This window comes from Rhincodon typus, chromosome 11 (genome assembly GCF_021869965.1).
Source record: "Rhincodon typus isolate 14 chromosome 11, sRhiTyp1.1, whole genome shotgun sequence".
NCBI lineage: Eukaryota > Metazoa > Chordata > Chondrichthyes > Orectolobiformes > Rhincodontidae > Rhincodon > Rhincodon typus.
In genome coordinates, this window is record NC_063342.1 from 57,105,293 (window position 1) to 57,124,123 (window position 18,831).

Consider the following 18,831-nt stretch of genomic DNA (forward strand, 5'->3'; position numbering starts at 1 on the left):
GTCGGTATGTCTCGTTAGAAATGTGTCATATCTCTTCTGATGACAAGTTGGCCTTGTAACAGCATGTGTCATTGGATTTTGTTATGGTATGCTGATGTTATGACAGAAAAAAGTTTACTTGTTGCCTGATAGCGCACCTAATTAAACAGTGACAACTATGGTACTCTGCTTGTATCACAAACACTGAACAAAGATTGTTCTTGTTTGACAGATTGTTTCTTTTAAGGCTAAATTTTAGTTTAATGTGATAGCGTATGTAGGATTAAGAACACTCATATGATGTATAATGAGGCATTATTATGCAAAGTTAATTTAATGGTGGCTTTATTTATATTCACAATTTTTATAAGTCAGATGTAATTTCTTATTTTGTTTTAATTATTAATAGAAATATGGTTTCCAGTAACAAAATTGACTCAGACAGCTATGTTAATTTCAATTAATTGATAATATATATTTTGCCTGTAATCTCAAAATCATTATATTACAACCTTAATGAGGACAGCACTGAGCTTCATTTGCAACTCCATTGCAATGAAAATATTAATTATATCATCTTTTATTATACACTGTCCATCCTGGTTGAAGGCAAAATCAATGATTAAAGGTGATTAAATGAAAAATAACTGTCTCATTTCATATCGATTCATTATGCTGACAAGTATTGTTCATTAGCTGCAGCTTGCAAGAACACAGGAGATTGCTTCTTCTCTTTGGATGGATAGTGTGCATTGCTCTAATCTCACTGTTACCTATGAATACTGCACAAATATTTGCCTACTTTTGTTTTTAGAAAATTTCAATAATGAATGAAGTAACATCAAAACAATAGTGAAATTTCAGAATATTTCAAACAGTGTGGGACTGGACATTATATTAAATAACACAACCAATTTATAGCCACTTTTTTTGACCTTGGCAGTAACTTTATTGAAGTATACAGCACTTTTATTGCACTACGAAAAATAACTTGTTGAACAGATTGGTTCCTTGAGATCTCAGCAGGTCAGGCAGCATTGATAGAGAGAAAGCAAGCTAATATTTCAAGTCTAGATGACTTCTTCAGAGCCATCTAGACTCAACATTAGCTTGCTCTCTCTTCATGGATGCTGCCTTACTCACTGTGATCTGTAGCATTTTTAGTTTGCAGTACAGATTCCAGCATCTGCAGTAATTTGCTTCTAGATGAGTTCCTTTCTTCATTCCATTCTTTTTTTATTTGGAATTGCCCTGATTGGTTTTTCTTCTTCTTTGCAGAAAGCAGATTTAGCTGTTGCCCCTCTCACTATTACCTACGTACGGGAGAAAGTTATTGACTTCTCAAAACCCTTCATGACTCTGGGAATTAGCATCCTCTACCGGAAGCCCAATGGCACAAACCCAGGTGTTTTCTCTTTCTTGAATCCGTTGTCCCCAGATATTTGGATGTACGTGCTGCTGGCCTGCCTTGGGGTCAGTTGTGTACTTTTTGTTATCGCCAGGTAAGATGGAGCAAGTGTGATTTGTGGGAGGGAAGGAGTGGAGAACAAGAAACATTACTACAATAATTAAAATTGATTTTCTTTCACAAACTATATTGCAATATTATTGATAAAGGAATTTTCTGCACTCTGGCAGTGTACATTCTTGAATGTGTAACATGTTTTGTGTTCGGCTCTTTTTGCTACTATTTATAGCCTAATTAATATATCAAGTTATTATAGATAGATATTTACAGCAAGTACATGATGATAATGTAATACATTCTCTACTAGTTAATAGCAATGGAGTTTTTGTTTTAATGTTTTATGCTTGTGCCAAGCTTTACATTTAGAAGTCAGGATAGTTTTGTGTCAATGTTCAATGCACACCATTGCACATTTTATTAAGTACTCACTCGGACTGGTGAGATTTATTGCAAATCTAGGAAATAGTGTGGAGGTTGACTGCTGCGGTAGCTGAGCTTCAATGCTGTTATCATTGATGCATGCCCTTTGTTTCTCTGTCAGCTTAACTAGTCTGATTTGTTAATAACTGATTTTGCCGATTGTACGTACCTTTTTTTACATCTGTGAAATACTGATATTAAATATTTTCACTTTCCTCAACTCCAGAATCCACGGTTGAGATCGGAGATGCAGCATGTAGGGCAGTTAATATGATGATAATTATATACAGGTTTTGTGTTTTTGAGATAAAAACACGTTAGTTATGACATCATCAGTCTGCAAACTGCATTTAGGGTGTTTTTTTTTGTTTCTCCAGAAGTGTTTGTCAGTTATTTGAAAAAAGAAACTTTTAGTTGATGACTTATGCCTGTTGATTTTGTGTCAATCAAAATAATGCGATATGCAGGCAATTAAGTATTTCTGTGTTTGTGTGTAGCTAAGTTTTAATGAAGGGTTGACAATTGAAGATATTGATGAATTCTTCTAATTCTGCTTCTGTGTGAGTATAAATACTCCAAGATGGAGGCCTGAGGAGCATGTGATGAGCTGGAGCCACCCCTCTTTCATGTTCAGAACTGTCACCATCTAGTTTCTCTGTGGCATATGGAAAATAGGAAATATAAAGGAAGTGTGATTAGGTACTAATAAGACATAGATGCAAGCATATAAGCCCATTGCCACTCACTAGCGAGATTCTCAGCTTGCCATTAAAGCTTTCGTATAAAATCTATTTCCTTAATGATGAAAAATGCAGTTTCCGTGATCTCCCCATATTTTCCCTGCCATCACCATTGCCCAAGTCATTCAGGAGCTGGGAAGATTCAGCCCATAGACTAGATGGTGTAGCATTGTGGTGTAATGAACAGAAAGGCTGTCTAGTTACTGCTCTGTCCTCAGTTAGCCAATCTTACTTGGACCATTTGTGAATGAACTCCAGTTGACCTTAAGTGTTATAGGCAGAACAAAGGGAAAGAGGCCAGCTTTCTCCTGACTGCCATTCAGAAGCCACCACAAGATGTGGGGCTGTGAAAAATGAAAATCATTGGTCTCAGTTGTAGGATATAACATACACAAATACAGCATGTGGGATTTTTCTGAGCTTAATGAAGATGCTGTGAATAAATTCTCAAAACATATGAAGCACTCTTGAATATATATTGTCAAAATGCCATTGCAGTTTCAAAGTGGCCTCTTAATCTTATTAGAATGATATATTTAGTGCATTAGCACACTTTGAAAGGGATGAACATTTAAATGTGTTTAAACTTTGTATGGCCAAAAACAACTTTCTGCATTTTCAGTAGGTACCTATAGAGTCAGAGCTAAGAATACATTAAGGTTCAACTCTAGGTCACTCAAATTGTGCAGAACTAGACCCTATTCCATATCCAAAGTTGAACATCCTACTAGCCCTACTTAACACATTCTCTGTAGAATCACAGCTAAAAGACATATTTGTATGGTTTCAATTTGGAGTCATTTCCTCATGAATGAACTGCTGGTTGTCAAGTCCACCTCATAACAATAGATTATAATTTCATAGTTTACTCTTTCACTGGAATCAGTGAAATCCAATGATAGATAGAGATATAATATATATATAGTAAGCTGGGGCTGAGCACTATGACTGGTAGATATTGATCCATGGGCCAGTTCTCTGTCAGTGAGTTCGACAGATGAGCTAATTTACAGAGTTTTGCTTTTGTGGTGATCTGCTTCTCTACAATGGACAGAAGGTTGAAACCAGACAAAGGAATGCTTTTATTCAGCAACATCTCAGCGGCTATAGCTAATGACAATGGTGCTTATCAATGATTTTAGGAGGTTTTTGATTACATGTTAGCAGAATTTTTTTTTGAAAAACAGACAAAGCCAGAACACCAGATCACAAGTATAGTGGTTCTGATTGTATAAACTCTGGATTAATCCAATCTTTCAAGATAAATTTAAATTGAAAAGTAATCACTACCCAGTATTAGGTAAGAGTAAGCCTTGGTTGTAATTATCTTGGACAACAGAATTTTAAAAAAAACTTGAATCAGTGATGATTGCACAATTAGACTGCAAGATTAATCTCTATAGTATCCAGATTCTCAGTGCAACAGGGTATCATCTGGCATCCAAAATGGTTCTGCATTAATCATTGATTGACAGCATCTGACTCCTGCTGAAGTGGTACAAGTGTTTAGGGGTTTGGCAGGACTGTAGAACTGGATTTCAACTTTGAGCTTTCTCTTAAAGCCACTTGTTTCCGGACACAGATGCACCCCCATCCTTGGTCTCCAGCTGATCAGGAGGGAATGAGCAGAGGAGACATTGACCAGCAGTTAGATTATAATGGTGAAGGAAGGAGAAGAGTGGTCTCAGCAGTTGGTCATAGTCCAAGATGTTCAGAAAGCGATTCTCATGCCTGCATTTCAGTCAGGATCAATGTGTCAGATAGCTGCACTTCACTGCAGACACAAATGACGGACAGTGTTGAAAGAATCTCACCAGGTCTGGCAGTATTTGTGAATAGAAACAGAGTTATCTTTTTGAGTCAGATGTGACTCTCCTTCAGAACTTCACTGCAGACATTATTATTGAAATCTGTGGCTTGCTGCAGCCACAACTGAAATCTCCTAAGCACAGCAAGCTTGGCATTGCCACTGGCTATGAATGTGCTCATAGCTACGAACATTAATGTATTTGGTTCCTTTCAGCTGGAGTAAACAATATTTACAATGTCACTCAAAGTCAGCCACTATTTCATAAGTGGAGTCACCAGCTACAGACTGATTGTGCCCAGTCCCTCAATCTATCCAGATCTGTATCAGTATCTGAACTGGTGGCTGATAGTATGAGCACAAATAGCTGTTTCTTCCTTGCCTTTTGGAAGGTGCCGTGGCTCAGTACTTAGCACCAAGGACCTGGTTTGATTCCAGCCTTGGGTGACTGTCTGTGTGGAGTTTGCACGCTGTCCCCATGTCTGCGTAGGTTTCCTCTGGTTGCTCCGGTTTCCTCTCACAGTCCCAAAGAAGTGCAGGTTAGGTGGATTGGCCATGGGAAATGGCTACAAAGCTAGGGTGGGAGAGGTGGGATGCTCTTCAAAGGATCAGTGTCGACTCGATGGACCAAATGATCTGTTTCCACACTATAGGGATTCTATGATTCTTCATTTTCCAGCTCTTCTACCTGGTACTTCTGGCCATGGACAAAGAGAAAGACATGAGATTTTAGTGAGAGGAAGGGAGAAGTAAATGATGGACACTTCCAGCATCTGCACCTTGGGATGTTCTTCAGAGATTTGATGTGGAAACAGTGGTGGGCTGAATGGCTGCAAGTGTGAGAGCAAATAACTATTTCTTCCTTTTTCTTGTGGGAGGCACAGTGGCTTAAAGGCCACCACTGTTTCCACACCAATTCTCTGAAGAGCATCACACCCAGACTCGTCCCCCTACACTGTCCCTGTAACCCTACATTTCCCATAGCTAATCCATCTAATTTATACATCCCTGGATACTATGGGCAATTTAGCATGGACAATACACCTAACCTGCACATCTTTGGCCTATGGGAGGAAACCACAGAACCAGGAGGAAACCCGTGCAGACACAGGGAGAAAGTACAAACTCCAGAGGTAGTGTTCAAGGCTGGAATTGAACCTGGGGCAGTGCTAGCCGCTGTGCCACCCCATTAGCTTGCTGTCGTCTTCAATGGATTCAGCCCACTACGGATCATAGCTGCTTCAGCAATGGTGAGCAACACATTCACAGTGGATGTAAGAATTTGCAGCCAATTCCTCCCCAGTTAGATGTTGCCTTCTTTGATTATCAGCCACCTTGTTCCCAGCAAGAGTAAAGGAATTGTATCTCCGTGTGGTGTAATCGGATTTGGTGATTATGGCTGCTCTAGTTCAGTCGCGCGTGAGTTGTATGTGTGAGGCTTTAAATGTGAGGCTGAGGTGAAGCTGTGAAAGTTAGATTTGAGTCATGGTTGGCAGGTGAATATAAAGGTGGTGCACTGTGTGAGGCCAGTGATGCAGTTGTTCAGGTATGTCATCTTAAAGATGCATTCCCTGACCATAACTACTCATGTAAGGTCACTGAACTTTGTATCACTGCAACCAGGTCCTCAGGGGTTGACTCTTAATATTGATCACCAAGACTATTTCATCCACTTTCCTTTACAGTGTTTGTCTGGAGGGCCTCCTCGTTACTTTTCTCTACTCCTCCTCCTCACCTCGTACACTAAGATCTCCTCCTTTGCAATACTGGAAAACTTTGGTGCCTGACTTTACTTCTGGGTTCAGCACGCTGATTTTGGGATCAAATTCTGGGGTATGACCAACCATTGGCTGGCACAATATTGGCAGGATTGGCCAATTAATCGGCTGAGGGCAAGCTCTCTGATCTGTGTTATGAGGCTGAAAGGTTTAAAAGGAGCCCCTTTAGCAGTGGAGGTGCTTCAGCCTGCCATTGCAGGTAAGGTAAGTGAGAGGGAAGTACCCCTCAGCACTTCTAACAAAAATGATGACAAGAAAGAAATTGCCATGGCTTTAGGACTACCACTGTGGAGGGGGCTGATCTCTCAATGATTCTGAAGCCTTTGCCCTGGTCCAGGAGGCCATCTCCATAATCCGTTGGGCTCTGGAAATCTGTAGAACATCTACTGGCAATATTCAGCCTCTCATCAGTGGCGTTAATTAAACTCTCTTAATTCAGTTAACAAGCTTGCACTTGGAAGGCAGGTAGCTGTTTTGTGCCCAATCTGACTTCCAGATAGGGAACTGGCACACAGGCCAGAATCAGGAAACTCTGTGCCTGCCCATCTGCATACCCTTCCACACACCTACGCCAAAACCCTGTTCACAGAAACCATTTTCTGGCAGTGCAGATTGCCACAAATCTTTGAATACTGCCTGCAACAGACACAAGGAGCACGGATTTAGCATTGTTTCTGAGCCTAGTTATCATCTGTGGCCTTATTGTGTTATTGCATCGTCAGGAGACATGATTCCACACAATATCCTGTATTCTCTGAATGCCAATTCCAACAAGTACTTTGAATCTTAAAACAGTGCTACAGATGACCTTTATCTTAATGGTTGCACTGCAATCTCGAGCAGCTTTAGCAGAACAAACATCTGGAGGAGAAAACTGATGAGAATATTTCCTGACTTCTAATCTAACATAAAAGGTGTTAAGCATTTCACCGCAGCTGCACAATACATACAACTCTAACTTTGTTTATTATTAAAGCAAGAACAATATCTCACCTATTTGCAACTCAGCTCAACTATTTACTGAGCTGCTTTTAAGTGTTATTTTATATTTGATGTGTTTGCTGTGTATGCATGTCGTATTTACCAACTGTTTCTATTGATTACCACAGGTTTACACCCTACGAATGGTACAATCCCCACCCTTGCAATCCTGACTCAGATGTGGTGGAAAACAATTTTACTTTGCTAAATAGTTTCTGGTTTGGAGTTGGAGCTCTCATGCAACAAGGTACATAGGTCACATATCTTTTTTACACATATCCCACAGTGTGCTGGGGGCCTTTGTGCGTGGTAAGCTCCATCCTCAGCAACTATGCTCTTTGCTGTAAAACCTGGTAGACAATAAAAAGAATAATTATAAATAGTACTGGGATTAAAAAAATCAAGCAAAAGTATATCAAAAATATATCAAACAAGGAAAAATTATCAATGGATTTCTAGCTGAGGAAAAGGCGGATTAAAAGCTGAAAATACATGTAGAAGACACAGGGATACTTACTAAAAATAAAAGAGAATTTAATTTTGAAAGATAGGGTCAAATTTCATTTCTTACAGAAATCCACAAGTACAATAACTAATAATATGATATTTAGACATGTTTCAACACTCTCTGGATAAGTACTAAATTTGCTCCTCAGTTTATACAGTGAAGCCAATCATGTCAAGTTTTAGACGGGGATGAGTGTCTCATATGGACAGAACTTCAACGTAGTGGAGTAATGCATTGTTATGAATTTAGTTTAAATAAATACTAGCCAAATGTATACTTTGTGAAACAGAAAACTTTATATGTTTTCATATATATCTTGGTTTTAAGGAAATAAATACTCTCCATTTAAATTCTTCCCAAAATTTGATATTTTAATTAACATTTGTCTGAAACTGCCATAGATATTATAGTGTTACAATATACTATACACATACACAGTAGCAGTAACCAAGTGGTTATTTAACAACTAATAGAATATGTGGGGTGCTCTCAAACCCGCTTTTATTTCAGATTCTTCATAATCATTGTGGGGAATCCCATGGGAATCTTGCAGTGGAGATCTGGATTCTCACAATTTTTAGCTGACTTTCACAGTTCTTTCTCCCAATTGTCTGTTATATTTTTGAAGACATTCCAGAGGAAATTCACCATTGTACAATTTAACTCTGTGACTCAAAATAACAATACTTCAGCTGCATTAAGACATGCCACCCCAGAAAGTAATGTGAAATTCATCCAGCACCAATCATTTTTATCTTTGAATAAAGAAAAGGTTGGTAATACTTTGAGCATCACCCCTTCATAAGAACTCCTATATCAAATACATTCAGATTTTATAAGTGAAAATGGATGCACAAGATTTCAAGTAAATAGTGTAGAACAGCAAGTTAGAACAATCTTTTGGACCCATATTTTACTGAAAATATCTACAGTATATGTTAATGAAAACTGGCAGAAAAATGTTATCTCTGATTTCTAGTTTTACTTTAACACTTTCATGTGACCAGAATACATTAGCAAAGATGGTTCTGAAATAACTAAATTTAAAGTATAGCCTAAAACTCCATTGAACAATATTTCTGCCACCACAACTAAGTCTCACTGGGACAAACAGCAGATTGTAGTTCTGGGCACTTCTTTTGATTTGTTCAAGCTAAAATAGAACATTACTATCAGGTTTTACAGTATATAGCATCTGTGTGAATGTGATGGTTGCATGTGTATGAATGTTGATGAAAGCTAGTTTCTCTTTTCAAAACAGTGGTGGCTGGCTGGCAAAATGAATGTATTGAGGCCACACATGTCAAACACGTTGGAGTTTACCATCATCCACAGCAAACTGTGGGACGTCGTGTCTGATTGTTGCCACTACCTTGGATACATGACAGTCAGCCCCAACCAGGCTCTGCTTATCTTTTCAAAGAGATTCTTAAACAAATGTTTGCAAATGAAAACTCTCATGGAACCTGTGTACATAAATGCATCATGTTTTGCACCCACAAACAGCTTCAAAGCAAGTCAAACCGTCTGTATGGAAAGTCTGTGATCTTTGTGTGAGAGCAAATGTTTGATTTTTTTTCTCTTGTGATGATCAGAGTTTCTCTTTCCTACAGACCTTGAGCAAAGTCTGGATCGGGATTGGCTGTCATGTCTGCCAATAAGGCACTAGAAAGAAAGATAATCAGCAAGTATGATCTCTGAGTAGATCCTACCCTTATCACATTTTAAACTTGCTGGCTCACTAGAATTAGGCACACCAACAAATTGTCACTTGGAAATAAATAATATAAAAATGATCTTAAAAACAAATACAGCTGGTGGAAATAAATGAATTAAAAAGGCAACAATCTGTGAAAATCCAGGTGTATGCTGCGTCTTTAAAACTTTGCACATGATCCTTAAGGTTAGAGGTGTGTTTTTTTTCAAACCAGTTCAGCTTGTTGTTTTAAACAAAATAATGACCATAAAAATCTGGAGTGCCTTTTATGACTTAGTACTTTCCTTTCATCTACTTTTGAATTAACAAGTGTTGGTGCTGTGCAATACTTTATCACTGAACCAAAATTCTTAATGCCATAGAAAATCTTCTGCCTTTGAATCTGAATGTCTGTACTTTCTAAACGTTTTAGCCCCCTTGCCAGTCAATCTAGATTTATTTAAAAGTTTCGTATTAATTTTAATCTGCACTAGTTTACACCTATGCTTTATAGATCCCTGATCGTAGCCATCAATTTAAGCCATTATATGTAAACAGGATTCTGGGAATATTAAACAAGACTTTACTGTGATCTCCTCCTGCAGTGTTAAGTTGTGAGTAAATTCTAAGAGCTCAAATATTAAACCTACTTCTTTATTTATATATAGCAGGAACTGCAGATGCTGGAGAATCTGAGATAACAAGGTGTAGAGCTGGATGAACGCAGCAAGCCAAGCAGCATCAGAGGAGCAGGAAAGCTGACGTTTCGGGCCTAGACCCTTCTTCAGAAATGGGGGAGGGGAAGGGGGTTCAGAAATAAATAGGGAGAGAGGGAGAGGCGGATAGAGGAGAAGATAGGTGGAGAGGAGACAGACAGGTCAAAGAGGCGGGGATGGAGCCAGTAAAGGGAGTTAGGGAGGGGATAGGTCAGTCCAGGGAGGACCTGTCTTTGACCTGTCTGTCTCCTCTCCACCTATCTTCTCCTCTATCCATCTTCTATCCGCCTCCCCCTCTCTCCCTATTTATTTCTGAACCCCCTTCCCCTCCCCCATTTCTGAAGAAGGGTCTAGGCCCGAAACGTCAGCTTTCCTGCTCCTCTGATGCTGCTTGGCCTGCTGTGTTCATCCAGCTCTACACCTTGTTATCTCTTTATTTATATACCTAGTTTACAGTAGTCTAATTGAGCAGATTGTTCAGACTAAAAGGCTATACCTTGAATCATTATTCAGTTTGCCAATATTTGTGTCTCGGGGTTTATTAGGGGTGCGCTTGTCTTCTTGCCTTTTTAACATGTGTTTCTGCCTAAATGAAAACATGCATTGGGTGGGTTGGTAGAGAAATGAACTCTGTGTAACTAATCTCATCCATTGTTGTGTAAAAGGTGAGGCCAATTGGCAATGACTGCTGTGAAAATGGAAAGTGCTGAAGAAAACACAACAGGTCTGACAGCATCTGTGGAGACCGAGAGGAGTTAAAAATTTGATTCCAAATAACGCTCTTCTTACAAACTTCTGAATTACTGATATAATCTGTTTGTAAGATTTCCCCAATGACTTTGTAGGTAAAACTGTTCCCTGACATGCTACTGAGCCATACGGGTTGTACACTTTGGGATTGAACTCGATTGGGATATTTCTGGCTTTTTAATTGTCAATAAGTATATTTGTATGTGAAGAAAGACCATTGGGGTTGGTACCAGGGCAGCAGAAACCTAGCAAGGATCATAGTGCCTTCAAGAGAGGAGAAAAAACTAAGAGGGGAGGGAGAAAAGGAGACTTTATCTGGTGCACATGGTAAGTACACCCATTAATCTTAAATCTTAAGTGTAGATGGTGGCTAGACCAATCCACCGGTCAACACCCATCACCATTACCTTGTCTAGGTTGGCCTGTACTGATAAGCTACTTAATACTCAAGTTGAAGTACTGGTGAACACAACCCAACACTGGGGTAAAATGATCTAACATGCCAGTTTTATTTAACTAAGTGAATGAATTGTCTAGTTGCTTTGCTTTATATTTCAAATTTTGGTACCTTCCTAAATGCTTGAGTACATCCATTTGTTTTCCAGCTCAATTTAAGCTTTTAACAGGCAACTGGATTTTGTTCTCCATTTCCTCTCTTTGTTTATTTTGTTTGAAAAATGAACCACTTTGAAACTAAAATGTAAAAAGGATTAAAATAATATTGCATTATACAATTGTTAAAATTTCCCATATAGCAGTTTTGGCCTGCCAAAGTGCTTTGTCTATGTCTTGTAATGATTGAACCCTAGATATTTGCAGCCTAAACCCAAGAGCAATACAAAAGTAAATACAATGCCTTTTTTTCCCACATAGGTGTTTCTCTCTGTTGCAAACATTCAGCCAATTTTCATTTAGCAATTCAATGGTTTCTTATTGTATCAAAGCACTGTGTTTTGACAATCCTCTACGCAAGAACATTTTATATATTACCTCACTTTTTAAGGGATGATTTTTAAATTAATATACTCTTCTTAATTAAGGAATAGTCACTCTGTGTAAACGCATCCTAATGTTAAAAATTATTAAATCTCATCTCAGAAACAGTGGACGTAATCCCAATACACAGAGCTTCTTCTCGTAATTAAAGTTTTCTTGCCCTGGTATCGTCCTAGTAAATTGTTTACCCTATGTAGCTTTGACGTCCCAATGCTTTGTGTTGTTTGTGTTACTCCATGTTACTGTGCCCTGAATCACTGGTGCACTGACCAGTGCCCAATTGTTTTCAGCTACATTACTGTGTTCATGGATGACTCATTCATTCAAATCTACAAGCATGATCTTTACCATGTTCTCTTCTGACTGCCCATCATATATTAAGAGCCTCATTTAGAACAGATCTTATTCCCTGCTAAGTTTTCAATTGTCCTTTAATTTGTGAACATTTTTTTCTTATTGCTACTGTTGTGACAGGCTCTGAACTGATGCCCAAAGCGCTCTCCACTAGAATAGTGGGTGGAATATGGTGGTTTTTCACATTAATTATAATATCATCATACACTGCCAACTTGGCTGCCTTTCTGACCGTGGAAAGAATGGATTCTCCCATAGACTCAGCAGATGACTTGGCAAAGCAAACCAAAATAGAATATGGTGCTGTCAGAGATGGATCCACAATGACTTTCTTTAAGGTAGGTCATATAATAGGCTTAATTTTTTTTTCTTTTAACCTTGCCCAATGTTATTGCTTTGTAAGGTTCTCTTATGATCATGAAAGTGATTAATATGTAAGTTCAGGTGCACGCATTAATCATTTAAGATGTGTCTTCTTTAGTTGGTAGTCTTCCAGCATGAAGGCTGTATGGGGGCTGGAGCTGTGAATTTTAACCGGGTACCATGTCCTAAGGTACTTGCCTTTTAATTCATTATCCAGAAACAACTTTATACTGTATAAAGGATACTAAATCTGAGGAACTTCATTATTCCAGTCCCTTAATTGATGTTTTGTTTCCTGGTAAATTTATTTGCTATCCTGTTGAAAGCATAGACATTCATGTGATAGGTTGACAGAATTTTTAATTTTGCAAACCAGAGTGAGTTCAGATCTCAGATATAGAGTATAGCAATTACAGCTGGTGACAGGAGTGAATAAATGATTAGCACTTTTGTATATTAATCTTCTGTCCACAAATCGAGCACAGACATTAATCAGCACTGTAAATGTGTTAATACCTTGAGTAAAAGAAGCAGAAAGTGCCTAAATAATACATGTGTGTCCTCCGATTGATTGTTTCTAGGCTGTGAATTTGAAATACACTAATTCGGGAAAACAGGCAGTACTTACAAATTCACTCTCCTGGCACAGTACATAGTACACTAAGAGCAAGCAGGGGAAACTCAGGGAAGAGAGAGCAGTGCGTTGGGCAGAATCTTCGGTCCATTTAACAATATTTTGCAAGATCTGATGACTTCCAGGTCCTTCACACACAAAACCTTGTGCTTGCAATGACAGAAAAGTGGAACTATTTTAAGGTCGTCATGATTTATCGCTTAAAGTAAACTGTACAAGTAGAAGGTTATCATTAAATATGAGACAGGAAAATCAGCTTTTCTGTCCTCTTCTGGAATATTCCGGTAGAAGATCTGTATGGTCCTGATATGGAACTGTTCCTTCCCCTTCATTGTGAGCTTTAGACTACATGTGAATATTAATATAATTGATTTGGATTTGCTATTTTGCAATATTTGTTTCTGTGTATTCTTATTTGGTTAACTATATAAAATTCAAGTGACAGCTATCTTCTTTTGATTGATATTTTGCATGTCGGCACTTAGCTCTAAAAAGATGACTCTCATTTCACAGAATCAAAATATGAGTACACATTAGATCTAGCATTTTAATCGAGAAGTATGTATTGTCTATACCTAAGATGTTATAAGATTTTACAGCCAAAATCTGCGCAGATTGCTTGAGGTAAGATTCCCATTGCAACTACTGTTGAGCTTTCAAGAAGGTCCTAATGGTGGCATTACCTCACAAGTAACACATTACATGTTAACAATGCTAACTATTATACACAAATGCAAGTCTATGGAGGCATACAGCACGGAAGCAGACCCTTCAGTCCAAACAGTCGATGCTGACCATAATCCCAAACTAAATTCCCACCTTCCTGAGCTTGGCCCATATCCCTCCAGACCTTTCCTTTTCATGTATTTATCTAAATACCTTTTAAACATTGTAACTCTACTCGCATCCACGACTTCCTCTGGAAGTTCATTCTGCACACGAACCACTGCATTACAAAAATAATTGCCCCTCATGTCTTTTTTAAAACTTTCTCCTCTCACCTTAAAAAATATGCCCCCAATCTTGAAATCCTTTCTCTCCAAGACCTTCAAATAAAACACCAATAGATCCACACCAATCTGGTGCAAACACCCCTTTTCAAGTCTCTTCAAACCAACTTCCACTCTACTCACAACATCAACTGCCCAAATTCATGAATAATATCCTCCCAGTTGCACCCTACCATCCTCATTCCTTCATATACTGCAGCAAATTCAAATCTTAGCCATCCTGCCCTATGCCACATTAAATCCTACTCATCCGTTATTCCAATGCATAATGACTGTTTCAATAACCTGACATCCAACACTAAGATTAGAATTCTTCTACAGCCTCACCTCATCCTGGATTGGCAACTTCTTCCCATATTTTATCTTATCCTGCATTCTTCTGCTGTGACTGTTTTTTTGGCATTATATCCCTTCACTCTACTTGCAGCTGTCTCAGCTTTACTCTGTGCAACATCGCCCATAAACCCATCTGCTCTATGTCTCTAACCTTTTCTTCATCATTTTTTTTTAACCAAAGCTTTGAAGAAAAAAAAGTTTAATTTGTAAAGCACATTTCACAGCTTCAAAATATCCCAAAGCATCTCAGAGCCAATTAAGCATTTATTTGACATGTCATTATTCCTGTTGCAACATGCCTGTGAACACTTACTTCACTTTTTCTTCTTTCCCCCACTGTATAAAATACCTCTGATTGCCTCCTAAATTAGAAGCACTATATAAATGCAAATTATTGTTGTAATCTGCTACTATAGTCCATATTGCATATCTTTGAATTTGTGTTGGCCTTTGTCTCCTATTACTTTGAGATTCTAGACACAGCATTTGCAGAGCTGGACTCATCTCATTCATATCCCATCACACTCTATTGTGAAAAGCTTCAGTTTCTTTCATGACCCAATAATGCAGAAGTGTCATGTATGGTTATTAAGGTTCTGCCCTGTGTAACTCAGGTTGCAAAAATAATTGAATGCAGAAACATGTATTAGAGGAACCTTTTGTTAAATGGAACAGAGAGACAGCATACTGATCTGGAAAAAGATAAAACAGTGATTTAGTTTTACAAAAGAAATGCCGGGTTGCATAGAAGACAAATCAAAAGAGATTGGTTTATTACTACATTAGTCACCGGTGCTCAAATTCAGAAGCTAAACAATTTTAAAAAGTACATTTGAAGGCTTAGATTATGATGAAAAGGAACTAGGCCTTTTTTCTTTCGAGAAGAAAATACTTCACGGTGTTTTCATTCAGGATTTTGACTGTAAGAATAAGTTCACAAAGGGTAAACTGCTGTGGATAAGGTTTCAACTGTTAGTGGACAAATACTACAGGTTACGAGTAAAACAGAAACCAAAAATAATTTCATCCATAAAATAGAGATGTCCTGAGAAGGCCATTGAAATAAATAGCAATTCATTTATTTCTGGTGAGAGAGAATCAATTAAAGGATATTGTGGAAAAAGCGTTTATGCCTTTACCTCCAAAATGTATTTGATTATAATAGGCTTTTATTGTACCCATAAACACCAAGGCAAGCAAGTTTACATCTGATTGACTGCAATTTAACAAAAATCCTTAAATTCATCTTCTGCAACTGTGAGGAAATATAGGGTTAAACTTCAAAGAAATCTTTTGACAATTCCAAATCCTTCTTTAAGTAATTAATTGGCTGACAATATACAGCCCATTTCAACTTCAAAGATGCACAGTCTTTAAAAAAATGTGAGCTTCATCTTTCAATAATCAGGTGATGAATGATTGTCAGTAAATTGATCCTCTAATATTTTATATTTCAAGTTAAAACTACCACAATAGGGACATGATTGGGTTTAATTGGTCCATGTTGATGATTTTTCAAATCTATGGGTGAAATTTTCCCCTTAAATATGGAGACGGTGAAAACATTCAGAATTTCAACATCAAGAAAAATTGCTCCTTTCCCCCTTGAGCTTCAAATGGCAACTTCGGAATCGCACCAATGTGCAGCAATTACTTTATCCCTGCATCAACATCTCATTAAAGCTGCAACTTGTCTTATTTTTATGCCATTTTCCTCTCCTTTCCTGAGAAATTAGATTGCACAAATTCCTCATGGGTAAATCAAGCAAGACCTCACAACTGCAGATCTCCAAGTGCTTGTTCCAGCCATCATCCAACTGCTTCACAATAACGTCACTGCACCCTCTACGGATACTAACCGCCTCACTCCTGCATCCATCCAGGTTGGCATCAGTAACTCACCAGCCTCCCCCACGTCATCATGGCTTCTCTGGAACCAACCCACACAAAACGATTCACCCTTCAACACTTTTTTTAACTTTGGAATTCAGGGACCCCTATGTCTTGCATGCTTCTGTTAGATTACTTTCTACACAGGGACACACAGACATCTCTTGCATATACATAGGAAGCATCTTATAGCTCATTGAGGTTTTAGTGCTGTCAAATGATGCAGCTTGCATTGCTTTTTAGTGCAGGTGGAAAGGGTGGGAGCACTGAACGGAGTGGACTTGTTGCTGTGAGACACCGTGCAACATCAAGGTCACAACTGTAGCATGTCCCTGCAGTTTATGTGAATGCAATTCATGTGTGAAAGTCAAAAGAGAGCAGTCTTTGGTGGATGAAGGGGGACTACTATAGGTCAGGGTACTGGTCTGCTTCAAGTCCAGAGGGTTGTTCCTCTCAAAGTCTGAGAATCTGTGTTACTGGATTTGAAAATTGAGACACAGTCTATAGTGCTGGTCTAGAACAACTTGTTCAGTGATTACAAGTAGGTCAGTCATGATGCGGGATTGTCATGGTCCAGAAGGAAGCCATACGGCCCATCATCTACTGGCTATGAAGAGAGTTGTTCTGCTGATATGGGCTTCACTTGAACTGTGCTGGAGCCAGTGTTCCTTTGAATCAAACAACTATGGTGCAGAGAGAGCTTTAAACAAATTACAGGGGGAGAAGGTTTGGGAGAGGGGAAAATGTTAGTTTGCAAAGCAAAAGTATATAGCAGCATTACACGGCATCTGTTTGGATAGCAATATTCAGTGTGGAACAGGAAGGGAGAGAGTGTACAAACATAGAAACATAGCAAAGGGGGAGAAAATGGTAGAAATGCAAAATTAATGACTCTTTACCTGTATTCATGTCATATTCAGCACAAAATAAATAGAGGTTAATGGACATGAACTTATAGCCGTTAGGGAGATATGACTACAAGAGATCAAAGGTAGGAACAAAATATTCAGGGCTATGTAAGTTTTTGAAAGGACAAGCAGGAAGGAAAAGTTATTGGGTAGTTTTGCTCTTATGGGATTAGGTAAGTATGATAGCAAGAAATGATCTTAGATCAGTAAGTGTAGAATCCATACGGGTGAAGGCAAGAAATAACAAGGGAAAGAAGAAACTGGCAGGAGGATTCGATAGACTCCTTAATCAGAGCTATACAGCAGGATAGAGAATAGATCAAGACAGTAATGACGGCATGTAAAAAAAGGCAGTATGTTAATTATGGTGACTTAATCTTTATGTAGGTTGGGAAAGTCAGATTGGCAGAATTAGCCACAAGGAATAATTCATAGAGTGTATTCTGGTCAGTTTCATAGAACAATATGTTGTGTATCCAATCAGAGGTCAGGCTATTTTGTATCTGGTAGTGAGACAGGCTTAATAAATTATGTTAGGATAAAAGATCCTCCGGAAAGCAACGACAATAACATGGTAGGATTTAGCATTTCGTTTGAGAAGGTGAAACTTGGATCAGAAATAGTAGTCTAACCTTAAATAAGGGTTATGACAAGGAATAAAGGCAGAGTTGGCTAGAATGAACTGGGAAAGGAGTTTAGCAGCATAGGCTACAATGAGAAACAATGGCAGATATTTAAGAAAATGGCTCATAGCTCACTACAAAGATATATTGCGGCAGGAAAGAAAGATTCTCAGAAGGGGTTAAACAAACCATGGTTAACAGGAAAGTTAAGGAGAGCATCAAATTGAAGAAAAAAAAACATATATTTATGACAAAGATTAATAGGTATCCAATGAGTGGGGAAGAATTTTAAAAACCAACAAAAGATTACCAAAACAAAAAAAGAGGGAAAATAAAATTTGAGTGTAAATTTGCAAATAAGACAGACAGCAGGGACTTATTTAAATATCTAAGAAGGAAGACAAAAGGCCAAAATGAACATAGGTCCCTTTGAGAATGACCATTAGGGAATAGCATCACAGAAAATCTTGTAAACAAAAGGTGAAAGGAGTAAGGAGTTTAAAGCAATTGCAATCACCAGCAAAACAGTACTAAGAATACAATTAGAATTAAAGGCTGACAAGTTCCCAAGGACTTGATGGCCTGCATCCTAGGGAGCTAAAAGAAGTAACTGCTGAAATAATAGGTGCATTGGTTATGATATTTCAAATTTCCATACATTCTGGAAAGGTCCAATAAAATTGAAAAATAGTGAATATAACATATCTTCAAAAAAAAGACATAAAACTGGAAAACAAGGTGTAGAGCTGGATGAACACAGCAGGCCAAGCAGCATCAGAGGAGCAGGAAAGCTGACGTTTCGGGTCGAGACCCTTCTTCAGAATTTCTGAAGGGTCTAGACCCAAAATGTCAGCCTTCCTGCTCCTCTGATGCT

General features: G+C 38.3%; 1 protein-coding gene across 1 annotated transcript in view; it reads left to right on the plus strand.

Moving 5' to 3' along the window:
• The window catches only part of LOC109933409 (glutamate receptor ionotropic, kainate 1), a 289,847-nt gene that overhangs the window by 239,264 nt on the left and 31,752 nt on the right, over positions 1-18,831 (plus strand). The window contains exons 12-14 of the mRNA XM_048602822.1: positions 1,258-1,481; positions 7,302-7,420; positions 12,314-12,531. Coding sequence (XP_048458779.1) covers positions 1,258-1,481; positions 7,302-7,420; positions 12,314-12,531 — 561 coding nt within the window. The remainder of the gene's footprint in view (positions 1-1,257; positions 1,482-7,301; positions 7,421-12,313; positions 12,532-18,831) is intronic.